Here is a 26,378-nt window from a genome sequence, read left to right as displayed (position 1 = left end):
TTCTAGCCCATACTCCCTGTAAAGTTTTAGGGTGGTCCGCCCGCCTTCCCGGGCCTCCACTTTCTCTGGGTGTTAACTGAAGCCTGTCTTTTCAGCCAGCTCTTGGGATGTAGGGATCCCATCCAACTCGTTCAGGTCCACCTCCCCTTCCACTACACTCACTCATCAGGCAAGGTACGTGGCAGATGGGATGGGCTTCGGAAGTTAGTAATGTGAATGAGCCCGAACACTCGAGTCCTGCCCAGGGGGGTCTGCCTGCCTTAGCTGTGGAGGGGCAGCCTTGGCAGCCGGGTGCCAGGAGCGCTGGCCCGTCTTCCAAGCCCTGTGTTTACCTTGGGCACTCAGAGGAGGCCTCCTTTTTGATGATTTGTTTGTGTCCTCGCTGATTTGGTGTCAGGTTTAATATAAATAGTTGGAACGGAAGAGCAGGAAGTATCTTCGGAGGGAGGGGCTCTGGTTTGTGAGCGCTTGAGTGGGATGCCTGGGCTTTTGATGGGCGCTATAAATAACTTAGAGCCGGCGTGACCCGTCGGTAGAAGCACGTGTCAGAGCCCCAGCACGCAGACGCAGACGCAGAGTGTCGAGGTGTGTGTGGAGGGGCTGTGGGATTAGGAGCTCAGCCCGCACGTATTTTGGGAAGGAGACCGTGCTGGGCTCACAGAGTGCTCCCTTGTGTCCTTCCCTGTCTGCCCTGGCCCTGGCGCCCTCCTGCGCCGGGCGGTCTCCCCTGCCTCCCGCTGGATCCCCTCTCCTCTGGTCTCCCTTCAGAGAAGTCGGGCCTAGCAGATGGCCCTTTGCCGGCTCCCAAGCGCTTCCTGTTCTCAAAGAACTCGCTGAGGAGGCCCGTGTTTGTGCGAAGCCCCTGGAATCAAGCTTGGCTTCAGTTATCGAAGAAAATGATGCCATAGGAAAGAGAAGGCTGGGAGCAGCATCCTCAGGCTAGAGGCTGGGATCTCTGAGGAAGGCAGTTGCTGAAACGGCACTTGTAAGAGTTGGCCTGTTTCTAATGGCTCAGCTGCCCGGGGCCACCTGAGCGCTGGGCCCCTCACTGAGCGCCGCCCCCATCTTGCCTTCGAAGATGCTTCTTTTTTTTTTTTTTTTTAAAGATTTTATTTATTTATTTGCGAGAGAGACAATGAGAGACAGAGAGCATGAGAGGGAGGAGGGTCAGAGGGAGAAGCAGACTCCCCGCCGAGCAGGGAGCCCGATGCGGGACTCGATCCCGGGACTCCAGGATCATGACCTGAGCCGAAGGCAGTCGCTTAACCGACTGAGCCACCCAGGCGCCCTCGAAGATGCTTCTTGAGGAGAAGGTTGCCTTTGGGGGCGTGACTTCGGAGTACACTGTCAGAGGGCTTTTGGCAAGCGCTAAGCACACAGCTTTAGAAACAAATACTTGTTAGGTTGCGCTGTTTGGAGAGGGGACCCAGAGGGAGGCCCCAAAGGTCAGGTCTGCCGTGCTCTCTGTAGGGCGGCCTGGCCCTGGTGTATGGGGAGGGGGCTGGGGCCATTGCACCGCATCAAGATAAGAGAGAAGAATAAGCTGGGAGGGGGGGAAAGAAAAAGCCAGCCATCAGTTTCCCTTCCCTGAAGGTTGTCCCAGGAGCATTTGCTACCTGACATCTGAAAGCCCTTTGCACACGGACGTTGCAAACGGAGGTCTGTGGATGCCTGCCCAGTGCAGAATCACTACTGAAGGCCTCGACTCTCTGTAGGAGTTTAAAATCCTTGTAGCAACCGTGGGAGCACAACAGTCCCGAAGAAAATAATCAAAGCATCTGGGTACAATTACTGCAGCATGGTCGAGTTTCTTTCCTTTTTTTTTTTTTTAAGATGCAAGAAAAGAGCTCTAATCCATTTTCTTAAAATCGTGTAGAGATTTTGACAACATTCCAGGTTCTTAAAAATTGAGTTTCTGTCTCCCTCCACGACCCTGCCTCCTTCCTCTGCTCCGTCTTCCCTCCTCTGTTATGATTGTAGGAAAATCCGAATACTTTATTGCAGTCAAGTGAGCTCAGGGCAGTATATTCCATTTTTAATGACTGGTCACACAGGGAGCCCTCTATTTTGGAAGCGAAGGAGGACAGGTTTATTTTGGGACCCATGTGTTTTGTGATCCACTCCAAGGAGTGCAAAGCTGTGAGCACACACGGGATTTGAGTTCCGTGTCTTTCTGGTTGGGGAGGGAGGAGGGATTTCTACTGAGTCATTTGCTCCCCGAAGAGGTTGACTTCAGGACATTGGTCACTGAGTGACTACCACGGAGACAGCAGCCAGTGTCTGAATGCTCTTTAGGGCCACGTGGGCTCCTTTGATCTGGTACTGATGCCTCTTAGACCAAAACACTTTTCAGCCACCCATCAGATGGCCCCAGGTCTTTTGAGGAAGTTCCGCAAAGCCTAGAGCTTCTGCCACGCTCCGCCAACTGGGGAGCCGCTCGCAGAGAAGACACCCCAGGTCCTTGCCCTCATGGGGCTTCCAGTCTGGCTGCACGGGACGGGCATTCGAGGTGTAGACACCCCAACGCCGCGTGACGATAAGTCATGGTGAAAACCGCAGAGGAATGAAGAGCCCCCCGACAGCTCTGTTTTCCTCGGCAGCTGGTTTTTTGGAGGATTACTAGTAACTCCCCAAATTATGGTGCCCTTGAGTCTTCGGAGAATGGAAGAATTTCCTGCTGATGGCCATGTCGGAGCCGGGGGTTCTTTAGGCGGAGACCCCATGTCCGTGGAGGCGGTGCCTTGACCGTGGCCCCCTGCTGGCTGGGAGCTGAGCGGCCACCAGCGCTCGGCCTCCCCATGCCTGTCCCTGCCAAGGAAGGCTCAGGGCGCTCTCCTGCCACCGGGTTTCTGAAAGCTAAGAGGGGGCCCAGGACAAGTTTCCTCGCCCGCCCTGCTTTGAGGCAGCTACCTGGCCCAAGCACCCCAGAGAGCGGGGAACTTTGGACTGTTCTGAAGACTTGGGGGAGTCCATAACCTCATCCACTCCCTGGGTCCCCTCGGACCGGCAGGCGATGCTTTCTTCTGTAGGACTTAAAAGCCCATTTCCTCTCGTCCTGCCTTAGCGGCAACCCCAGCCACAGCCATCCTCTCTTCCCTTTTGACTTCCCTTATCAATGAGGGGACATTTTTACTCAGTCATCCCTCCTCCGTCTCCTCTCTCAAAAAAGTCAGCTGCCATTCCTTTGCTCCCACGACTCCTCTCTCTCCAGCCTGGGTGTCTGGAAATCCCATACTGAGGACACGGGACCAGTGCTGAGGCCTCATGGAACAGCATACCTGGGAGGTGGGGAGACTTCCTGCCCTCTACACCGAGGACGGGGCCAGGGTCTCAAGGACAGTTCAAGGTCACTCTGTCCAAGGTATTCAACAGGTTCAAGTAGGACGTTCCTCATTTGCACTTTCTGGTTGATTCTGTGCCCATGGGCCATTTCCAGCACCTGGCTTTACGTTCCAGTCTAGCTCGGTAGGACAGAATCGTGGTCCCTGCTGACGTTGAGCTCCTATGGGAGTCTGGATGTGGGTTCCCTGTGGCCACGTCTCCAGCCAGGTGCCTCTGGCAAGGCTTTTGGCCCCCACCTGGGGCTCTGCGCCTCCTGCCACCGTCGTGAGGCTGCAGTGTGACTGGGCAGTAGACATGCCTTGAGCACCTACTGTGTGCGGAGGGTGCATCCACGCCCAAAACAGCCCGCCTCAACTGAGTGTCCTGTCTATGGCAACTCTTGATTTTATTCACATGTCTAAACTGAGGAGGTTGGCTTAGGTTCGTTCTGGCTCTAAAACGTTCAGACTCTGGGTGTAACTTTCCTCGTTTGTGTTCTCTCTCTGGCTGGAGTGCAGGCCTTAGCGACAGGGCCCAGCCCTTCCCCGGCTTTCCCATCCCAGCTGCCCCCGAGGAGGCGCTCACACCGAACTGTGGCCACGGCTCCTGCCCACACCCAACCCTCCTTCTATCCAATCTGGTGGCACAGCCTGGGTCCCACATGCTGCTAGAACGTCTTGAACCCTTTGGGCTGGTCTCTGTTATCAGGACGCAGAAAGAGTTTGGATGAGAGCCAAAGAAATCCATGTCTTGCCATGACCCCCGGCATTGGCCTGGGCAGGCTGCCGTCCCCTGGGGCCACCCCGGGCGCTCTGGTGAGGTGCGCCCAGGACCCCTCCTTCCCCAGGTGGCTACAAGCTCGGGAGGATGTGATGTGTGTGAAGGCACACCCCCCTTTGTGAGCCCGTGCCTTCCCAGTGACACCCCCCCGTTATGGTGACCAGGCCACTGGGGCCAGGAGACCAGAGACCCAGGCGGGCCCAGTCCAGAGCCCAGCACCGTGCTACCCACAGAGGAGGTGAATAGGAGCTTGGCGATGGCATGTAGAGGCTGCTTTGACCTTTCATGAGTCCCTTTCATCGGCAACGCCCAGTGCCATCTTTAGAGACCCATGCGGTGGCCTGATGGAATGCGTTCTCTCTTCTGGGCCTTCCCCTTCACCCCAGTTGGTTTCTTTGCTGTTGGCTTAGACTGGCGGGCCCAGTGGAGTACGCCGGGGTCTTTGTCAACAGGGCCTCTTGCGACTTCGGGCTTGACGGGCCCCTTCCTGGAGCCCGCCGACCACAGTGGCCCCTTCCTCCTTCTCCCCTCACTTGACGTCCTTCACTGGTGACCCGGGAGGGATGCAGCCCAGCGGGGGACAGGCACACTGGTGGCTCTGGGAGGTGATCAGGAGGGCAGCATGGGGAGGCAGAGGCCGCTGAAACAAAGGGCAGGAGACACTGGAGGAGGGGCCTGGGCCTTTCTTTGAAACAGCTGTGCTGCTCATTTGAATCCAGCTGGTCTTGATCTTAGCCTAGCCTGGTGTGGGGGGGGGGGGCAGGGCCCAGTGGAGGCCCAGCTCCAGCTGGGGTGCAAGTCCTGAACCTCATCTTGAGCTTTTCTGTCCCCTCCATCCAGTGTCCTGGGCCCAGGATGGAAATGAGAAGGCGATGCCAGGCCTTGGGTTGCTTGAGGCTGAACTATGCTAACAGACCCCAGATGGGGAGTTTGGATGCCTAAGACCTCTTGGGGCCCTAAAACCGTGTTCTTCTAGTGCAGGCTTGGATATGGTGGTGGGGAGGGAGAAGACCGTTCGCCTCTACGGGCTTACTCTTGTCTTGGATTTGATAGCCTCCCCTCCTAAAACAGAGTCCCGTGCCTTCCTCTTATCTGAGGGTGTATTTAGCCCTTTGTAGGATCCCCTGGGCTACTTATGGCTTCCTCTGTCCCCTGGCAGACCTGCCCTTGGCAGCAGGGGAACCCAGCCTGCTTTCTTCCCAGGGTGAGCTGGTGGCTCAGCCACCCTCCCTTAAGTAGCCCCAGCCGTCTGCCCAGATGAGCGACTGGCCCCGGGCAGCAGATTGGCATTCGCACACAGTGGGATTATGCCCTCACTTGTCCCCGGGTTGCCTGGTGCGAAGCCGTGATGCACTGCTGTTGTACTTTTCCTGCAGGTCCTTCAAGAGGAGCGATCCTGTTAATCCGTACCACGTAGGTTCTGGCTATGTCTTTGCGCCAGCTACCAGCGCCAACGATAGCGAGATATCCAGCGACGCACTGACTGATGATTCCATGTCCATGACGGACAGTAGCGTGTAAGTATCCTGGTATCCCCATCATGTATATGGCCGGCAGTGTGACCCACCAGGCCAGCTGGGCAGAGTCCTCAGCCCTCCTCCGCTGGCTTCACAAACCCCATCCGGGTGGGTCTGTACGTTTGCTTGGTGGGAGCGGAGTGTGCCAGCACTGAGGTGCAGGGTTGGGAGGGCGATGGGGTCCTGAGTTTAGGAAGCCATCTTCTGGTTGTCCTTTCGCCTTTCTTCCCTGGACGGAAGTGCATGGCTGGGCCTGAACCCCAAGGTGTCCAGTCTGCAGAACCAGCAGGTGGGAGACGGGGTGGCGTGGGAAGGATTTGTGTGCAGGTGTGTTCATTGTTTCTGAAGGAAGAGGCATTGAAGGTGAGGGTCAGAAACCCGGAGTTCTCTCCCTCGTGGAAGTGTTCAGGTGGACAGCAGTCCGTTCACTAAGTGTTGGCAGAGTGCTGCTCCGTGTCAGGTTCTGCCGCTGAGTAGGGCTTCTCTCCAGAGTTGTCGGATCTTGGATCTTTTGAAGACGAATGCATCTGGCATACTAAGAGTTTGTTCAAAAAAAATTTATTATTAAAGAATGGTTGACACCATGTTCTGTTGGTTTCAGGTAAACAGCATAGTGATTCCACAATTCTGTACATTTCTCAGTGTTCACGACTAATGAGTGTGGCCCCCACCTATCACCGTTTGACGTCATGCAGTGGTGATCTCTGGGTGGAGAACAGTCATTCTCCCTGAGTCTCACCGAAGGGGTGTGTGTGTGTGTGTGTGTGTGTGTTGAGCGGGGTATCCCCATCTCTTTCCATCCTTTGAGATTCTGATTCAGGAGAGCCAAGGGAGGGGGAGCCTGGGGTTGGGCAAAAGTCCCCTGGGAGCTTACCCAGCGTCCAGTTGAGAACTACCACTCCAGAAATGGTCTTTGAAGATGTTCCACAGGTGTGTTTGCCATAGGAATCTCCTTTGCCAAGGGGACAGTTTTGAAAGGCAAACCCACTGAGCCGTGTATTAATGGTGTCGCTGGAGTTTGTTCCTTTTAGCATCCTCACACTGGACCGTCTCTTCTTCCAGGTCGTTTGAAATGATCTGGTTTCTGTTGGCCAGTGTCCTGTGTTTTGGCCTGTGGCATGGAGCCAGTTGGAAGGGAAGTTGATGAGGTTGGTTTGGGATTCTACTGTTGGTTTTCCCAGTGGCTTTCCTTGTGTTATCTCAGGTCCCCCTGTCAGTAAAGGGAGAGAGCCACAAGGTGACAGGTGCCAATTTAATGCAAGAAGAGCATTTTGGCATTAATGAAAACAGGATAAGGGTACACGTCTTTCATCCAACATGCAGAAATGACGGGTTCCGTGGAAGTTAGTTTTCCGTCCATACTTGAGCAAAATTATCCTTTGATGGTCACCGTCCTTACAGTAATACCTTTTTGTTCTATTTTAATTAAATAGTATTAGGCATAATTTCTTGCTTGATCTCGATCATTATCAAGATCTGTTTCCATGCTGTGTTGTAGTCTTACCTCCTAGTGTACAAGGCCACGTGGGGCTGTCTGCTCATCCACAGACATCCTGGCAACACCCCCACTCTTTAAAAATGGTTTTTCTTTTTTCTCTTGGTTGTTCTGCTGTCCTGTTTTGCTCCTGTCTGTGTGCTTGCTTCTAGCAACGTTACTCCTTTAGCTTCTGTCTGTGGATTGCGTGGCGGTGGGGGTGGGGAGTCTTAGTGTCTTGAGTGAAACAAGAGTCAGTTGGGTTGGAATGAGGGCGTTGAGTGAATCTCCCAGGTCAAATGTAGTTAAGAATGTAAGGCTTCTGTTTGGTTTTCTTAGAGACCGTTTTTGGCTGGCTTTCAGGCCCTTGCGGTCCCCGCCATTGAGGCGTTGTTCTGGGTTCATGATGAGCCAACTTGGGTGTAGTCCCCGTATGTGTGTGAGCCTCACAAGAGCCGGTCAGAAAGGTGGGCGGTCACTTGTGACTTTCACAGCTAGGACAGTAGGCCCAGTGCTGGTGCAGGAGGATGGAGCTCTCAGCCGAAGCCCTTACCCTTGGCCTATCACTCCCCTCCCCGCAGACATGAACATTTCCAGCATGAGGTGTTGGGAGGAGCAGTTGAGAATGAGACCTTTGAGCCACTTTGAGTTTCTTTTATTTATTAGGGAATCACAGTGCTTTCTTTTTGAATGGTTTGGGGGAGAGGGGGGAGGGAAGAAGTTCTAACTTCTCCCCAGCACTGGCCTCCCCCCACCTCCCTTCATTATTCCCTTCCCAGAAGAACTTTCTCAGTTTTTCCTTTTAGAGATGACTTTAAAGTTTTCACCCTTCCCGCGTCAGCTACGACACTTGTGGACTTGAAGACCTGGCTGGCTCCTGTCCGGGATTGGGGAAGTTACCTTGGCCAGCCAGCTGTTCTAGGTCGCCAGGGTAGGGCGGGGGCCAGCAAAGCCCACGTGGCTATAGAGACAGGAAAGGGCCAGCCCCTCGATGTGCCGCTTTCTCTTTGGGGCACGCTGGGTACCCCTGGGTCCCCAGTGGCAGGCCCTCAGCATTGTCAGCGGCCTTGGATGGGTGTGAGCAAACCAGGACATCAGGGCCGAGGGAGCGTGCCTGGAAGGCTCGGAGCCCCTGGGCCTCAGTGTTGGGCCTGACCTTCTTGCTGTCACTGTTAGGGGCCTCGGAGCCTTCTCCCAGCCAAGTGGGCAGGTTATCCTGAGCGGCTGGTGCAGCCGTACCCACTCGGGCAGGTTCATACCAACTCGGGGCGAATTTCTCATCAGTGTGGGATCCTCTTCTCTGGAGTTGTTTGTCCAGGGCACTTTGCATCTTGCAGACCACAGTGGGGACAAAGAGGTCTCAGGAATAAGAGCCCATCATCTGGGTGGCTGGCAGGGGAGGGGGTTGGGGTTCCTGTGGGTCTTGGGCTGCCAAGCCCTGGGGGTCCCTGGGCCCTCCTGCCCCCCTGCCCCATAGGCTTGGCGCTCACCGAGAGCCCGGGCTGTGCGAGCCACTTTCTGGCCGGCGGGCCCTGTGTGTGTGATCTACCCAGTGTCGGGGGGTCACCCGGGATTCCCAGGGCTGGGATTAGACCCCTCTTCACAGCTCTGCCAATGGGCCTCGCACAGATGAGAGCACGGAGCAGGCGAGAAATAAAGTGTGTGGGGGATGAAAAGCTGAACTGAACCGCTTTCAGCCCATTGTTCTTCTGGGGAAGCTTAGCGGGGATAAGAGGGTAGCAGGCCCCTTTGAAATTTCCTTGAACAAGTGAATAGGAGCGCCCCATAAAGCATGAAAAGAGCCCTGGCTGTTTTTCCCCGTCACAATGGGCGGCTCTGGCTGCCAGGGGGGCTGCCAGGGGCTGGGGAGTGGGGCTGGCCGTCCTGCTGGGAGTTGGGGAGGGGACCCAGCCGGGGAGGGGGAGAGGGGGTCACAGGCGGCCTTCAATAGACTCCAGAAGGTTGGAGTTCATTAGACACAAGCCCGGGAAGCAATCGTCCCATTTGCGACGGGGCCAATTAAGTCCCAGGGGCCTTTGCAAGACGGCCCGAGTAGAAGCTGGGCAGGGCCGGCCTGCACTCGGTTGTTCCGGGGAGCCCTGCGCCTCAGCCTGGAGGGTCAGAGCTGGCGGGGGCTCGAAAGAAATCCCTGCCTTCTCCCAAAGCCCACTGCTGACTTCTGTTTTCCCGCTAAGTAAAAAGCCTGTGAAAGCTGGCTGGGGATTCGGGCCTTCATAGTAGGCCTCTGAGAAGGCTGTTTTATGAGCCTGTTACTCTGAAGCTTGCCTTCTCAGAAGAAATCACTTTCTATTTTGGGGGGCGGGGCAGGGGGCGGGGAAGTTAGCTGCCAGACTCCAGCCAAGTCCTAAGGCCCAGTCCCTTGGAGTGTTGGGCACAGAGGCTCGTGGGGCCATTCCAGGGCATCAGGCCCAGGAAGATGCAGCCGGGGGCAGAAACCATGGCAAGCGGCGGGTTCTGTGCTGCCCAAGGGTGGCTCCTGTGTTTGGGCAGCCAGGAAGCGTGGAAGCTACGCCTACGACACGGGGGGCGTCTTCTCGGGCTTCCGTTTTTGTGCAGAGTTGCTCTCAGAGTCAGGATCGGCCTGGCGTGGAGGTCTCTTCCGCTCCGGGTGTCACAAAACCAGCGCCAGATACTTCCTCGTGGTTCCTGCGGAAGGGTGGAACAGGTTCTTTTATTTATTTACTTGTATTTCCTTATATCTTATTCATGGGTTTACTCTGGGCACCAGGGAAGGCACCTGAGTGAAGTTCAGATCTGATCTGATCTTACAAAACCAGGCTTTTGATGTTGGCAGCGATCAGACGCTGCCTTCCGAGTGCTTGCCAGATGGGAATGGGAGTGGACACGTGTGTGAGGGAGTCGGTTACTGCTAAGCCTCGGGAGAACGGCACTCAGGTTAGGCTGGGCCCAGCGGAGTCCAAAGGCTAAGCTGATGGGCTCGGCTCAAATGGCAGCAAAGCGGAGTCCACGCTTCAAAACCCGTGCTCCCCAGAACACAGCTGGGCCCAGCAGTGGGCTCGTTAGCTAGAAGGCTGGTAATTAAAGGAGGACGGTATGGGGACCGAAACTCAGGCACTCGGCAGCTCACCGTGCTGAGCGTCCGGGAGACGGATCATAAAGTTCGAAAGCCCAAGTAGGAAGAGTGGCCCTCTTCTGGCACACGTGGCTGTTTGGAAGAAGATTCTTGGCTGGTGGGGAGGTAAAGCCCTGTTTCCGTGAAGGCACCTCTTAAATACGCCTTGTTGACCTCTACAGGTTGAGCTGTGTCTTCTCTGCCCTGGTCACAGGTCTCCTGTCCTGCACTTGGCTCCTTCACCTGCCCTGGGGGTGGTGCTGAAATCATTTGTTTTTTTTGCCTTCAGTCGTCCAGGCACCTGCTTCTCCCTGCCTCCCCCTTTCTATACGGACTTCCCCACTTCTCTTCTTCTGCTTTGTATGGAAAAAGCAAAAGAGGTATAAAAACCTTCCCACTGATTTCCATCTGGGTGGAAAGGGGAAGAGCAGAGGCTGTAGAGGAGACTTGAGGACAGAGTCTTGGGGGAGATGGATGGGGACCTCCTGTAGGACTCTTGAAGCTTTGCTTGCGTCACAGTGAAGTCCGTGGGGGTCTTGACTCCTGCCCGCCCAAAATTGTCAGGAAGAGCCCGGGGGCAGGGGCCAGCCACCCACCCGCTTGAAGTCCGCGGAGGTGTTGCTGGTCAGGAGAAGGGCATGGACGTTATTCATGGGGCAGCCCCGGGTCAATGGAAGTTGGTTAGATCAGTGTGAGACCCAACCTGGGGCACCCCCATGGTCACCCTCACCCCACAAGGAACATTAGGCAAGAGACAAGGGAAAGGGGATCCTCACTATGCCTTGGAAACCACCTGGCATGCCCCGTAGCCAGTGAGTACCAAGTGGTGGGGTAGGATGTTCCAGCATGTTCCCCAAATCTTTCATTTGCCCCTTCAGAATGTCATGTGACTTCACAGGGCCTAGGAACCGGACTGTCAGGAAGCTTGGCTCCTCCGGGTGGGATGGGAGGGTAAGTTGCTAAGTTAAGGACACTTGTTCTGGAGTCTGGCAGTGGCTCAGATTTGGATCCTGGGTCTAACTGCTACTGACTGACCCCAGGAGAGCTACAGCGGGTCTCTGACCATCTGTAAAACTTGGTGAATTTGGGATGAAGTTGGATTATATGTCACATACGTCTGACCCACAGTGGGAACACATACCTCGGGGCAGGCAACCTTACGTTGGACTCAGCCCCTGGTGTGGAACCTGGTTACTGGTCAAGCCAGGCATGCTCGTGAGCACCCACTTTTCTCCCGTCTTGTAGGTGATCCCAAGGTGAAAACACTGAGGTTTGGTAAACATACACCAGGTGGTTCAGTAAGTTTCTGGACTTAGAACCTTTTATCCTACCTAGCTTTTGAGGGCCTGGTCAAGTGAGTGGGAGGCTGTCTGAGAGACTTAGCCTGCACTAGTCAACTGGTGTGCTATCTCAGGCCCTCTTGACCTTTTTCTGGGACAGGACTCACCCTTGTGCGTATGTTCCTGCTTTGGATATATTTTTTTAAAAGTTTATTTATTGATTTTTAGAGAGAGAGAGCACACAAGCAGGGGGAGGGGGAGGGACAGAGGGAGAGAGACAGAGGGAGAGAATCTTTCAAGCAGACTCCCCGCTGAGTGAGCAGCCCAGTGCGGAGCTTGATCCCACAACCTGTGAGATCATGACCTGAGCTGAAATCAAGAGTCAGGCGCTTAACCGACTGAGCCACCCAGGCACCCCCTGCTTTAGATATCGATCCCTTTTCTCCCCCTGTACCCTCAATAAAATGATCCTTTCTGTGCTAATTCCTAGCCAAGCTTTGGCTAACCTACGTCATGGGTGTATTGACTGACCATGATCTGTATCATCCCCACGGTGGCCCTGTGATCTGGCCTAGGTCAACAGATTTCTGGAAGATGCATCCACTTGGAATCCTAGGGCATTACAGATGAGGAGCTAGAGGTCAACCAGTTACCCCTGGCTGCTCCCGGTATTTTTAGAAATTGCTGATTTTCACCCACAGCTGGTGAGCCAAAGATGTTTTTCTTCCTTCCACTCTGTGATGAACAAAATGCCAGGAAAAGGGAAATAACCAAATACCTAATTTCAATATTTACAGCCTCCAAGTATGATTCACTGTGGGAATGTTGGAACCCTGAAGCTTTTGTCAATAAGTGGCCTCTAGAAGGGACAGCATTGGGAAAAGAGTCACACCTTGACCATTTGACTGCTTTCAAGCACAAGATTCTGTTTTTAAAAAAATCATGGCCAACTCCAGGTCATGTCGTAGTAAAGACAAGCTGGGGTGCATGGAGGCTTTCCTTTACTTTTCTTACCTCCTCCACTTCCTTTCTTTTTTTTTTTTTTGGAATATAATGATGAAGGACATAGGGGCTCATCCTGCCTGCAGGTCTTTGCTCAAAGGTCACCTTCGCAGTGAGGACTTCTTGGTACCCCCCCACACACATATTAAACTGGAACTCTCACCCCCACCCCATCCTTTCTTCCCATTTCCTACCCTGTATTTTGTCCCAGTACTTACCACTTTCTAGAAAACATGCTATAGATTTTGCTTTGATATTTTCCGCTTCTTGCCTACCACCCATTAGAATATAAGCTTTGTGGTGCAGCCACTCTGGAAAACAGTATGGAGGTTCCTCAAAAAGTTGAAAATAGAGCTACCATACGATCCAGCAATTGCACTACTGGGTATTTAGCCCAAAGATACAAATGTAGGGATCCAAAGGGGTATGTGCACCCCGATGTTTATAGCAGCAATGTGCACAATAGCCAAACTGTGGAAAGAGCCAAGATGTCCATCGACAGATGAATGGATAAAGAAGAGGTGGTATATATATACAATGGAATATTATGCAGCCATCAAAAGGAATGAGATCTTGCCATTTGCAACGACGTGGATGGAACTGGAGGGTGTTATGCTGCGTGAAATCAGTCAATCAGAGAAAGACATGTATCATATGACCTCACTGATATGAGGAATTCTTAATCGCAGGAAACAAACTGAGGGTTGCTGGAGTGGGGGGTGGGGTGGGAGAGAGGGGGTGACTGGGTGATAGACACTGGGGAGGGTATGTGCTCTGGTAAGCGCTGTGAATTGTGCAAGACTGTTGAATCTCAGATCTGTACCTCTGAAACAAATAATGCAATATATGTTAAGAGAAAAAAAAAAGAAGGTAGCAGGAGGGGAAGAATGAAGCAGGGGAAATCGGAGGGGGAGATGAACCATGAGAGACGATGGACTCTGAAAAACAAACTGAGGGTTCTAGAGGGGAGGGGGGTGGGAGGATGGGTTAGCCTGGTGGTGGGTATTGAGGAGGGCACATTCTGCATGGAGCACTGGGTGTTATGCACAAACAATGAATCATGGAACACTTCATCTAAAACTAATGATGTAATGTATGGGGATTAACATAAGAATAAAAAAATTTTTTAAAAAAAGAATATAAGCTTTATGAGGGCAGTCGTCTGCATTTTTATCCCCTTCCTTCACTGCTGTCTCGCCCGGCACCTGGAACAAGGTCTCACATAGTAGGTACTCAAATATCTGAAATTGCCCGGAGTGCCACGTAGTAGGGGCTTTCTCTTTATGCCCACATTGGTCATGTGTCCTTGGGAATTCCTTAGTTTGGGGGGTGGCAGGGTTTGGAGCTGAGGGAAGGAAGGAGCCCAAAGATATTCTTGTGGCTGATTTACAAGAGGGAGACATTTGGAAACAGTTGGGGGCTTGACTGTTGGAGAATGGCGCACCCCTTCATTAATGCCTGGCTCGGCTGTCTGCGGGCCTGGTCCCTCTTCCTGCAGTATTTTGCCCCGGTGTGTGCTCCAGAAGGCCCTGGGGTCCTGATCTGGGGCAGTACAGCCGACTGTGAGGAGGCCCAAAGGGGCCTCAGGTTCTCCTGCTTGGGCTACTTGTAAGATAAAATGGGGAACCTTCACTTTGACTGGGCTGGCTAGAGTGTAACCATTTCCAAGGCAGAGCTTGAAGGAGGAGCTTACCAAGCTCTTTCCGAGCTGTCGATCCTGCATCTGAGAGGGAGCCAAGTTGACAGAGATGATTGATGAGCAGAGGGTTTGGCAGTTTGATCTTGGATTGGTCTTTCCCCTTGGGAATAGCCATGGGGCGCAGGACGGGGGCACACGTGCATGGAGGCATGCAAGGGCCCTGTCCGTCGGTGGGATCTCAGGAGGGCTTGTGAGTTAGCCCACGTGCTGAAAGCATCCTCGTGAGCCTGTGGGTTCTGTCTTTTCCCTTCCCTTAGAGATGGAATCCCTCCTTATCGTGTGGGGAGTAAGAAACAGCTCCAGAGAGAAATGCATCGCAGTGTGAAGGCCAATGGCCAAGTGTCTCTACCTCATTTCCCGGTGAGTATAGTCCAGAGGGGGAAGGCAGATATTTTTGGCCATGTTGAATCTTGCAGAAGAGGGATGGGAGGTGGAGGGGGGAAGGTCTAGGATAAGAGGAGAAGCAGTGCCTGGGGTCTTCTAGGGGAAAGGGAAGAGAGGGGGGAACCAGGGAAGAGGTGTTACCTGGTTCCTTGAGGTGTGATGCTGAGCAGAGTGAAGCTCAAGATGACCGACTTGAACCTCTACATTTTCTCAATTCAAAAAAGAAAATTCTTTTCAAAAAAGAAACCAAAGCCGTTCTCTTCCAGAAACCAAGCAATGGTGGGAGTTAAACCGTGCTTCCTTCCATGGGTTCCCACTAGAATGGAGGCCCCCCGAGGGCAGGGAGTTTTGTCTGTTCTGTGAAATGCCCTGTCCACAGCGGTTAGAACAGTGGCTGGCTCCTAACAGGTACTTACTAAAACGTGTTGATTGAATCAGCGAATGAGGAGGCTAGAAGAATCTCTGCCTCCCGCAGAAGGGAAATTGCATCCCTAGGACGTTTCTCCTGTTGACTTCCAAAGCCCTGGAGGGCAGCTGTCCCGTCTTGTCCGTTCCCAACCCCAGAACTTGCTTTAGAACCTTCTGTTGAATCTGCACCTAATGAATGCTGAATGAATGAAGCCTTTGGAAGGTAGGATCTCATGAGCAACTTCCCCCTGTGATTGACGTGAGAGGCCAGCTTGGCGTGAAGATCCTTTCCTGGTATCTCTTCTTCCATTTCCAAGTCCTGGAGGGCAGCCAGCATGTGGCCCCCTAAACTCAGCAGAGGCCCCTCATCTGTGTTTTAGGAGCTGTGCTTCTTGCCATACACTGAGATCCAAGATTGCAAGAACACTGTTCCTTGGGGAGGGGAGGAGAGTGCCCAGCTTCGAGCGGCATCTCCGCTCACGAATCCTTCTGGCCAGCTTCCGAGAATTCAGTTGGCCCATCAGTGATGTTGCGTTCAGAAAATTAACACACCCAGTTGCTAATCCCATGTTGCATTACTGGATTGTTTTCGCTAGAGCAGCTCCCCTCTGAAAGCCCCTGACACAGTCCAGGGAGGACTTAACTGGGTCCGAAAATTTAGCATGTTACAGTGCTTTCCTGGGGCCCTTCAGCATCCCCCTCCTCGATAATATTACCCCGCAAATACAGCAGTATTGAGGATACAGGTGTTTTTGGGCAGGACTGTGGGGGTGCAGGGGAGTATGTGTGTGAATAAAAGTTCTACTGCCCAAGCTTGTAAATTAGATGATTTTGTCCTGGGGTGTGGAAATCGACTTTCTCCATAAGGCAGCGCTTTGATCCGGGCTGAGCCGAGCTAGCCTGCATGACAGCGGCCGGCTCCTGGGGCGGGGGGGCTTGGGCTTTCTCTACCCACCCCCCCCACGCAGTTCCAGGCTCACTGGCTGCCGGTCGCCCTCATGAGCCCAGCTCAGCTGCAGGGGGAACGCGGGCCTTCGCGGGTGGGCTTTGTGCTGCCCCCACCCGTGCTGAAGGAAAGGGCAAAGCAAGAGGGAAATTGAGGAAGGAACAGGCCGACAACCGGGGGGAGGGGGTGGCGGGAGGGCCGGCAGAGGACGGAGAGCCGGGCAGTGGGAGTCCTCTGTTTGCTGCTTTTGGCAGCACCCTCTATGCCTTTTTATATTCTGTACTTGATTTGGAGATGTTCCCTTTTCCCTTGATAGACCGGCTTCGGGCAGCCCAGCTCAGCGGTGCTCTGCCGCTAGCCCGCAGCATCTTCCTTCATTTTCTGTACAAAGAGCCGGGGAGGGGGGCGCGGAGAGCCGGGGAGATCTAGGACAGTGTTGAGACAACACCACCTCAAAGGTGCGCAGTGTGCGGCCACGAAATAAATTACCACTTCTTCTGATCCGGCCGTGTGACTCCTTTTTTTTTCCCCCCTTTTCTTCCCCCTGCCCCCACCTCCCTTCCAATCTTATTTATTTATTTTTTTTTTCAAATTTCCAGCTCCCTTTCTGTTTAGACTCTACTTTTTATTCCTTGAGTTGGTCCCTCTCCCCTCCCCACCGCAGAGGGCCTTTTTTTTTTTTTGATGTTTGACAACAGTCTTTGAAGATTCTCTACTTCAGAGTAGCTACTGATGGGCTGGTTGTACTACAGAGAGAACAAGCGGGGCCTCTCGGAGAGCGACCAACTGCTCCTGCCCAAGGCAAACGCTGGTGGGGACCATGGCTCTCCATGAGGCCGCGGCGCCGGCGCATAAAGCTCCCGAGCAGCCCGGGCGCCGCGCCCGCCGCTCTCCGCCGCCCACCCGTCCGTCCGTCCGTCCGTCTGTCCGTCCGTCCGTGCGGCTGTGGCCGGGGCCGAGGCCACCAGGCCCGGGAAGCTCCGGCGGGGGCGCCGCGTGCTGGCCCCGCTGAACGTGCCTCGTGGCTTCCCTCCCCGTGCCCCGTAGAGAACCCACCGCCTGCCCAAGGAGATGACCCCCGTGGAGCCCGCCACCTTCGCGGCCGAGCTCATCTCCAGGCTGGAGAAGCTGAAGCTGGAGCTGGAGAGCCGCCACAGCCTGGAGGAGCGCCTGCAGCAGATCCGAGAGGTAGCGCCCCGCCCTGTCCCTTCCCCGGTGCCCGCGTCCCCGCGCCGCCCCTCCCCTTGACCCCCTGGCGGCCCAGGCTGGCCCCTCCTGCTTACCCGGTCACTGCCCCTCCTGCCGCCTGCCCCTCCAGGATGAAGAGAGGGAGGCCTCCGAGCTAGCGCTGAGCCCCAGGGACGGGGGGCCCGCTCCGCACCCCCTCTCCCTCCTGCCCTCCGGCAGCTACGAGGAGGACCCGCAGACCATTCTGGACGACCACCTGTCCAGGGTCCTCAAGACCCCCGGCTGCCAGTCTCCAGGCGTGGGCCGCTACAGCCCCCGCTCCCGCTCCCCCGACCACCACCACCACCAGGAGCAGTACCACCCCCTGCTCCCGCCTGGGGGCAAGTTGCCCCCCGTGGCAGCCCCACAGGCCGGTTGCCCCCTCCTCGGAGCCAGGGGCTTAGTGACCAAGCAGACGACGAAGCACGTCCACCACCACTACATCCACCACCACGGCCTCCCCAAGACCAGGGAGGAGATGGAGGCAGAGGCCGCACAGAGGGTGCGCTGCTTCTGTCCCGGGGGCGCCGGCTACTACTGCTACCCCAAGTGCAGGAGCCACCCCAAGGCTGTGGAGCCCGCGGCCGAGCAGTTTGGGTGAGTGTCAGGTGGACCGGAGCGTCCCCGCGGGGCTTTCTCTCCCACCCAGAGCCCCGGGCGGGTGCGAGGTTGGGGAGCGGGGTTCAGGGGTCACAGGCATCTAGCTTCCAGGAGGGAGGCGCAGGGTGGGGGGGGGCGGGGCAGGGGAAGCAGGTGCATGGGTCTTTCGTGTCACTCGCCGACCTGTCCCGATTCGAGGCGTCCCAGAGCTGTAACGGGGCCTCTGGGCTGGGTGTGGTTCTTGGTTCCCCACAGCAACAGAGGCAGTGCCCTGCCCAAGCGAAGTGGGAAAAGCGTGGAGCCGGGCCTGGCCCTGCCCGCCAGGGAAGGAGGGGCCCCCGGCGGAGCCGGGGCCCTGCAGCTTCCCGGGGAGGAAGGAGACAGGTCGCAGGATGTCTGGCAGTGGATGCTGGAGAGCGAGCGGCAGAGCAAACCCAAGCCCCCTAGGTAAACCACACCCGCCGCCGCGGAGGTCTTGTGGGGATGGCTGTTCTTGCAGTCGGCCGAACACAAATGGGACCGTTTGCTCCTGCCGTCTTAACAGCAAACGTTGGCCTGAGCGGACCACAAAAATGCCCTGTTTCGGCACCGCCCCTGTCCATGTGATGATAGGGTCATTTTTTATTTTCCTCTTCTCTCTGAAGGCAGGATAGAGAAGTTTCTACTGAAGTCACATTTTCCAGTTTTTCTAACCCAGTTTCTTTCTTCTGCTCTCTCTCTCACTCCTTGCTCAGTGCCCAAAGCACAAAAAAGGCTTACCCCTTGGAGTCCGCCCGTGCGTCCCCGGCCGAGCGAGCTGGCCGGCACCACCTGCTGGGGGGCAGCAACGGGCACGCCCGCTCTGCCCCCCGAGCCCCCGCGTTCACCCAGGACCCCGCGATGCCTCCCCTGACCCCGCCCAACACACTGGCACAGCTGGAAGAGGCCTGCCGCCGGCTGGCTGAGGTGTCCAAGCCCCCAAAGCAGCGGTGAGTGGCCGCAGAGCGGAGGTGAGGGTCTGGGCGCTCCTCAGGGAGGAGGGATGGCTTCTGGCCACGTACGCGTCTCCTCCCCACCTGCTAGAAATTGTTCCTTTTAGTTCTGTTCGTTCTGAAGAGCCAGCCGGGATCTGCTTATTAGGAAAGGCAGGCCCGGGAGGAGAGTGAATTTCCGTCTGTTCCTTACAAATGCCCCGATCGCGCAAGGCTGGGTAGATGAGCATGTAAGAGGCCCTGACCGATGGAGGATCCAGGGCCTCGGCCCTTTGCCTGGGCTGGCATCGCCCCGTCCCGGGCTCCCAGGGGGCTTAGGATGGCTATTCCCCGTGGATGGAAGTTGGGTCTACGGTGAGGGCTCAGAGCCTTCAGCTTTTCCGTCTGCTCCCCACTTGCCTTACTCTCCGTCCCCCACTCCCGCTGTGTCCTCAGATGCTGTGCAGGAGGTCAGCAGAGGGACAGGAACCACTCGGCCACTGGTCAGACGGGAGCCGCGCCCTTCTCCAACCCCAGCCTGGCTTCCGAAGAGTGAGTGTCTTTACCTGACATTGCTGAGAGCCCCCTCGTGGTTTATATTTCAAGGCATTGACTCCCTGGCGTTGGGATTCTTGAAAACTTTTTCTAGTATATAAAATCCCCTTGGTTTGAACAGTAGCCACTAGGAACGGTAAACGCGGCTATTGCCATAAATCGGGATCTTGGCCATAAATCGGGAACTTGGAAACCCTGCCCGCGCCGGGAGATGCGTTGTGACTTGGACAATAGGTGTTGCTTCCTGAAGGGACGGATGGCTCAGGGTTCCCGGGTACGCACTCCTCAAAAGCTGAGACGTGCAGCCGTGAGCAGATGGATAAAAGGGGGTCCCCAACCCCGGATGGAAACGTTGCCCTCATTCAGCTTGCAAGCTAGCAAGTTGGAAACGTGTTGTCGCATGGAGCAGGAAGGTGCTTCACCACTGCAGAGACCGAGGACGGTCTTTGTTGTTCGGCTTGGGGAGAGCACCGTGTCTTGCCCAGTGGTGCCATGATTCTTTCCGTAAGGTTACGCTCTTGCCAAGTGGGCCGAGAAGCCTGGCTCCGTTGAATTCCAGGATGATGCATTTAGAAAGAAATTGGCTACAGGCGTCTAAAATGGTCTAAATAATTCAAGTTTTCTTTCTTTGCTCATTCATCTTGAGCAATGAGCCATATTTAAAGGCCTGCAAACTCAGAATAAATGAGGGAGGTCGAAATGACGGAGCTAACCATCCCAGCGGGCTCTGGCATCCATGCCGTCCAGGGGATGCTCTGGGTTTGTCTCTACAGCATTCCCTCGTGGGGCTGAGTGAACCCACGGCTCTCTGGCAGCTTCTCCCCGCTTCTTCCTTGGCAAGCACCCCACTTGTGCCATCCCGAAAGAGACCCGTTTGGTGGTAGTGAGGGGAGCAACAGCAGTGTGTAAACCCCAAGGAGATCATCCCTTCCCAGTGCCCCATGCAGATGACCTGGACTGTGGGCCTCCAGAGTAGCTGCCTCTGTGACATGGGAGGGGGGGGGGCCCACACCCAGACCCCCTTTGAGCTCATAGCTGCAGCCTCGCTTTCTCTCTGGAGGACGTGTTGGAGAGCCTGTGTGTGGGGGTGGGGTGTGGGGTGTGGGGGGGGGGTGTGTGGGGGGGGTGTGTGGGTGTGGGGTGTGCGCTCGCTGCCTTCGAATGCTGAACTTGTTGCGTTCCATCTTCCTTCTCAGTCACAAAGAGCCAAAGAAGCTGGCGGGGGTCCACGCACTCCAGGCCAGCGAGTTGGTCGTCACGTACTTTTTCTGTGGAGAAGAAATTCCATACAGGAGGATGCTGAAGGCTCAGAGCTTGACCCTGGGCCACTTTAAAGAGCAGCTCAGCAAAAAGGGAAATTATAGGTAAGAGCCCTGCGGCTTCTTGCTGCTCCGCACTTTGTTTGCTCAGAACCGAGAGCCAGAGTCGCTTCCCTGGCCTGGCCAGACCCGGAGGGGCCATCGGGAGGGGGCTCAGGAGGCGCTCAGGGAGGCCATTGGGCTGCCTGGCGCTTCTGTTCCTTCTCATTTCCTCTCTCCCCTCGCCACTGACCGAAATAACAGCAGCAGCAGGGAGACCGCTGGGAGGGCTCTGGGGGGACCTGGACGGGCTTTTTCTACCCAGGTGAACGGGACTCTGAAGGAGAAAGGGGGCTTGACCAGGACAGCTGGGCTTGGGCCATCTCACTGAGGCCCTTCCTGAAAGGCAGAGAGCGGTGTGTGTCAGGGAGAGACAGACGGACAGACCGATGAGGCTTGGGTCTTAGGAGAGACTGTCCACACTGAAGGCTTGGGGAAGGGCAGAGGCCATGGCCTGGAAATGGAGACGGCATTCTCCTTCCTCAGCCTCTCTCCCTGAAGAGCTGCCTCGCGGTGTGGAATGGGTCATGTAAAGCAGAAATGCTCTTGTGTCCATAACAGAGAGGGGGCCGGCCCCATGCGTGGGCACCGGGTGGACGGGGCCGGGCACTCGCCCTGCCCCCAGCCCTCCTCCCTCTCTACGTGGTGGAGACACCCGCCTGGTCTTCTAGGGCCCCAGAGAGGATTCTAGAGCGGGGACCGTTCCTTGGTCACCTCCCCCTGAACGTGGGTGGGGTGGGAGGGTGATGACTCCACCTGCGTTTATCCAGAGTCCTAGCTGCTCCTCCTCGATGGCCTTCCTCCCAAGGGAGTAGGTGGGCTCTGCTCCAGCCATATCTCGGGTTGCGGTGCGCAGGGCCAGGGAGGGGCACGTGAGGTGCGGCGCACTCACTTTACGGAGCGGCAGTCGGTGCTCAGAAGGTGCCAGCCCGCCCCACCTCGAGCCCGAGATGGGAGGGGAGAAGCCTAATAGCACGAGCGACCAGCCAGGTGGGCCCCGGCCCCTGGAGCCCGCCTCCGGGGCCCCGAGACCCCGTCCCTTCCGGAGCAGGCCCTTGCGGCTCTCCCAGCCACTCCACCTGGGAGCCGGTTGGGCCGGGGGCCCAGAGTGATCCCTCTGCAGGGAGAGGCTGGGGCTCGGGGGCTCGGACCTGTAAGTGACCGAGGAGCAGGGCGTGGAGCTGGGCTTCAGAGCTTTCCATTTGACACCAGGGCAGAGACGATTCTGAAAATGTGTCCAAGGGTTTGGGGAGCAGGCCTGGCTCCTAATGCTACTGCTTCTTCCTCTTCTTCTTCTTCTTCTTTTTTTTATCTTGAACAGACACAAGGTGAAACTAATTACACAAGTGTGCCCCTCCAGGGATTCATTTTGAGCTCAGCTTTGACTCGGCTGGACTTTGAGTGGAACTGCAGGTGACCTTCAGGGAGAAGGGCTCTGGAGCGCCGAGTGGAGGCTGCAGGGGGGGCTTCGCGCTCAGCCACTCCGGCCACATCTGGCTCTGATTTTTTGTCCTAAGGCGCACTTAATAAGCCTGGCTTTGAAGCCCCGGCCTCCCCTTTAATGCACAAAGACTTGCACAAATGGTTGACTCTCAAATTCTTTACTGATTGGATCAGGCTGTGGCCAGACCCTTCCCAGCCGTCTTATCTCTCTGTACTTGCTCTCCGGCCGGAGCGGGCTCGGGGAGGCACCGGGTGCCAGGCCTGGCCCGCCCAGCGGGGGTGGTGCCCCGTCCTCCCGCGCGCTCCCCCTCACCCCCCAATAAAAAGCCCGGCGAGGATGGGGCCGCGGAGTGGGGGGGGACCTGGGCTGCACTGAGTAATCTCAACATGGCAGGGGTTCAAAAGGAGAACAGTCTCTCCAGACGTGCCAGACGCTGTTGGTGCCAGATGTCAGAAGAAAGCGCAGTTTGCCACATAAAGCATGTTGTAGTGGAAAAGCCCGTTTCTTGGAGAAGATGAGGGCAGCGCAGTGCGTTTGAAGTCTGGGGGCCGGGGCCGAGGGGATGTGGCCTCTCTCCTCTCTGGAAGAGGTTACGGTCCTGAAGAAGGTCTCTGCGTGTTTGCTCAGGGGTGCCATGGAAGCCCGACTTGGTAGAGCCGAGGGGTCGGAGCTGGGGGGCTGGGGGGCACGACCGAGGGTGGTGTCAGAACTGGAGCCTCGTATCAGGAGGAGGGCCTTCCCCTGCCACTGTCCGGGGGCCCCTGTGTGCCGTGCGCCTCCCCACCCCCGCTCGGGCTCCCCAAGTACCCCGACCCGCTGGATAGGAAGCGTTCTCCCCGCTGCCCCGTCCGGGCCGTGCCGTTCACCCTGGTGCTGTGGCCCAGCTGGGAACACTAACAACAAGGAACCTTGACTAAACCCAGCTGGTTCACTTTATTTAGCCTTATCTCCTATGAAAGTATTTGGCTTGCTTTCATTAAAGAGGAAAGAAGTTGAGCTCTAACCGAGGGGAATTCTTTTTTTTTTTTTCCTTTTAAATGAAAAGAGAAAAAAAACTGTAACCCTGAGACACAAATTTTTTTAGAGAGCTGTCCCCCTCCCCCCAGAGGACCAGGACCCTCCCTCCATGAGTGGCCTTTATTGGCTGAAGGTGACAGCTTGCAGGGGCGAGTTTAATCCGTCTGAGGGGTCTCCCTGGAAGGGGCTGGCGAAGGAAGGGGCCAGGGAGTGGGCCCGCCTGGAGGACAGCAGTTGTTTCTGAATGTGGCCCTCCTGAGAGAGGCCGGTCATTTGCGTCCACACAATTAAACAGCCTTAGAAGAAAGAAGTCTGGGGTGGGATAAAAGGAACCTTTAATCAAGGGGCATAATAGAAGGGTCTTTAGTGTTTGACCCTGGAGGGGTGGGGTGGAGTGGAGTGGGGTGGGGGGGACGGGGAGAAGAGGGAGGAGAGTAGCCGGGGCCAGGGCTGTCTGCAACCCTGGGAAGCAAGATGGCTCTGGCCAGCCTCCTGCCGGGGCCACCGAGGAAAGCAGCCTGTCCCATGGCTGTGGCAGGGAGAGGCCGGAGGAGCGGGCCTGTGGGTGCTGCAGGGTGGGAGGGACAGGAGAGGTGTCAGCCTTCCACAGACTTCTACAGGTTCAGGGTGGCTGGGCCTCTTGGAGGAGCTCCCCCCCCGCCCCACTGTTACTGCAAATGGACCAGGCGTGTCTTGCCCTTCCCAACCCCCACACCCTCCCGATAAGGGGAGAAAGAAGCAGGCAGCTGTCCTCCGCAGAGTGTGTTTGGGGGGGCCCCCAGCATTCTGGGCCCAAGGCCGCAGGTGGGAGGGCGCCCCGGCGCGCCCCGGCGGCCGGCGCAGATCAGAGGCGGCCAGAGGTTCACATGCACACGTGTGCGGCGGAACCTTCAGGACCCCTCCATCCTCCGTGCTGACATCACCTTTCTCCTTAGCAAAGTAGAAAGCGCACTTTTCACCAAGACGCTCTTTGGGTTTTCCTTTTAAGGTATTACTTCAAAAAAGCAAGCGACGAGTTTGCCTGTGGAGCCGTGTTTGAGGAGATCTGGGATGATGAGGCGGTGCTCCCCATGTACGAAGGCAGGATTCTGGGGAAGGTGGAGAGGATCGACTGAGCCTCGGGGGTCGGGCCCCCAGCGCAAGTGCGGGGCCGCTGCCCGCGCCACCGGCCTTGGCCGTGACGGACCGCGACGAGACATTTTGAAGGAAAACTAAACCAATGAAGAAGACAAAAATCTCGGGAAGAATTGGCCACTGGCCACTTGGGGAGGGTGGGGAGGGCAGGGAGGTTGGTTTTCACTATTCACCAGCTGGGTACTGAGATAAGAAAAGCCTGAACTATTTATTAAAAACATGACCACTCTTGGCTATTGAAGATGCTGACTGTATTTGAGAGACTGCCATACATAATATATGACCGCCTAGGGATCTGAAATCCATAAACTAAGAGAAACTGTGTATAGCTTACCTGAACAGGAATCCTTACTGCTATTTATTGAACAATTGATTCCCCACCCCCGGCCCCAGTTTATGGATATGCTGCTTTAAACACGGTAGGGGGAGAGGGGAAGTTTTAATTGTCCTGTCCAAACTTGGGAGTTGAGCTAGGGGCGCATTAATGATTTCTTTAAGGGGAATTATTACGCTTTGCCCTGCATTTCTCCAAGTGAAGACAGACTTTTTAAAAATGCTGCCCTACCATTGACACACGCAGAAAATTGGTGCATTTTTTTTTCCTACGCTGCTCTATTTTGTCATAAAGGTCTTGAGGAGCAATTTATGTTGCAACATCACTGCCATCTGGGGTCATCATGTGGGATGGGATCCATCGTGGGGCAGGGGGGAGCCTCATTTGGGGGACCCCAGATTTCCTCAGTAACTCCTCCTAACTCCCCACCAAGGCCCAGCGCCCAGTGGCTGAGGCCCGCTAGAACCTTGGAGTTCAACTCGTGCTTGCATTGAAACCGTTCCTTGGAGTGTCGGTCGGTCGGTTGGTTGGTTGGTTGGTTTTTTTTAATTAGTCGTTGGACCACCACCATTCTGGAAGCCACCACCCCTCCCCCCTTGCCCTGCAAAGAAGCGGACAGTTGCGGGAAGACCTAGCAGCACCCTTTCCTCCAGACACCTCCGTTTTGACGTTCGGGTTTTCGTGTTAAGTTAATCTGTACATTCTATTTTTGCCATTGTTACTTGTACTATACGTCTGTATATATTGTACAACAGAAGAGTATTAATCCACTATCTCTAGTGCTTGACTTGAAATCAGTACAGTACCTGTACCTGCACGGTGTCCGGCTCCGTGTGTCGCCCTATATTGAGGGCTCCAACTTTCCCTTGTTTTTTGAAAGGGGTTTATGTATAAATATATTTTATGCCTTTTTACTACAAGTCTTGTACTCAATGACTTTTGCCATGGCATTTTGTTCTACTTATACTGTAAATTGTGCATTATAAAGAGTTCATTTAAGGAAAATTACTTGGTACAATAATTATTGTAATTAAGAGATGTAGCCTTTATTAAAATTTTATATTTTTCAAAACGTCCGCCTCGTCTTTGGGTCCCCCCGGGGTGGGAGCAGGGCAGAGGTGGCCTTTTGTGTGTGAACACCTGCGCTTTCCCACCTTGCCTGAGCCCATCTCTGGCTGACCTTGACCTCTTCTCGCCCAGCCAGGCCCTGCCCTGGGGTTTTGAAAAACTCTCTTCAAAGTCACCTGGCTGACTGGCTTGAGGATCTTCTTGTCCTCAAGAAGGGCGGGCTGTAGACAACTTCCTCTGCCCTTCCCCTTTCCTCTGCCTCCTGAGTGCAGCCTCTTCCTCGAAGGCAGGTCTCATCTGGCCAGGTAGGTCCTGGAGATAAGGAGCAGAGGTGGGTTAGTCCCAGGAAATGTCCAGAAAAATGGCGTGTGGGTCTTGGATGTCCAGTGGAGCTGATGAACCCTGAGCTCTGCTAACCAGCCAGCCTCTCCGTAGCTGTGTGAGTGACCTCAGCCGATGCTTTCAGCAAGGGGCTGGCATTATTGAGGGTCCAGGCTGGAAAGGGGGTGGGGGAAAAAAAGGTGGTTCAGCAAGAAAACCGCATGGTTCACTGGACTTTACTTCGTGTGCCCACGGAAGTCGGCTGACCGTTGTTCACTCAAATTCGGGTTACCTCGCAGTGCACGGAGCGCTCAGAGGTCGGGCTGTGTTTCCGATCTGGGAGAGCAGGCCTAGCTTCCTAAACGAGTCCTATAAGGAACGCATTTTAAGAAAGAAGGGGTCCGTTGGACTTGGATTCTCAAGTACGGAGTTTTTCTGCGGTGGGGTCTGCAGCAAATCTGGCTG

At 55.5% G+C, this 26,378-nt stretch overlaps 1 protein-coding gene across 6 annotated transcripts in view; it reads left to right on the top strand.

The window, feature by feature from the left end:
* The window catches only part of AXIN2 (axin 2), a 32,103-nt gene extending 6,109 nt beyond the window's left edge, over positions 1-25,994 (top strand). For 3 of the 6 annotated variants that reach the window (XM_035026206.1, XM_035026205.1, XM_035026207.1), the window contains exons 3-11: positions 5,478-5,618; positions 14,425-14,527; positions 16,953-17,093; positions 17,224-17,729; positions 17,988-18,179; positions 18,467-18,700; positions 19,139-19,234; positions 20,434-20,601; positions 24,045-25,994. In XM_035026206.1, the coding sequence (XP_034882097.1) occupies positions 5,478-5,618; positions 14,425-14,527; positions 16,953-17,093; positions 17,224-17,729; positions 17,988-18,179; positions 18,467-18,700; positions 19,139-19,234; positions 20,434-20,601; positions 24,045-24,171 (1,708 nt within the window). In that variant the 3' untranslated portion in view covers positions 24,172-25,994. Of the gene's footprint in view, positions 1-5,477; positions 5,619-14,424; positions 14,528-16,952; positions 17,094-17,223; positions 17,730-17,987; positions 18,180-18,466; positions 18,701-19,138; positions 19,235-20,433; positions 20,602-21,916; positions 23,479-24,044 lie in introns of those variants that run through there. The other 3 variants (XM_035026210.1, XM_035026209.1, XM_035026211.1) reach the window with 3 other exon arrangements.
* The last annotated feature ends 384 nt before the right edge of the window (positions 25,995-26,378 follow it).

This window comes from Mirounga leonina, unplaced genomic scaffold (assembly GCF_011800145.1).
Source record: "Mirounga leonina isolate KUSES-001 unplaced genomic scaffold, KU_Mleo_1.0 Mir_197, whole genome shotgun sequence".
In the NCBI taxonomy this organism is placed as follows: Eukaryota; Metazoa; Chordata; class Mammalia; order Carnivora; family Phocidae; genus Mirounga; species Mirounga leonina.
Note: the sequence above shows the minus strand (reverse complement) of the source record. Positions and strands in the feature narration are given on the sequence as shown.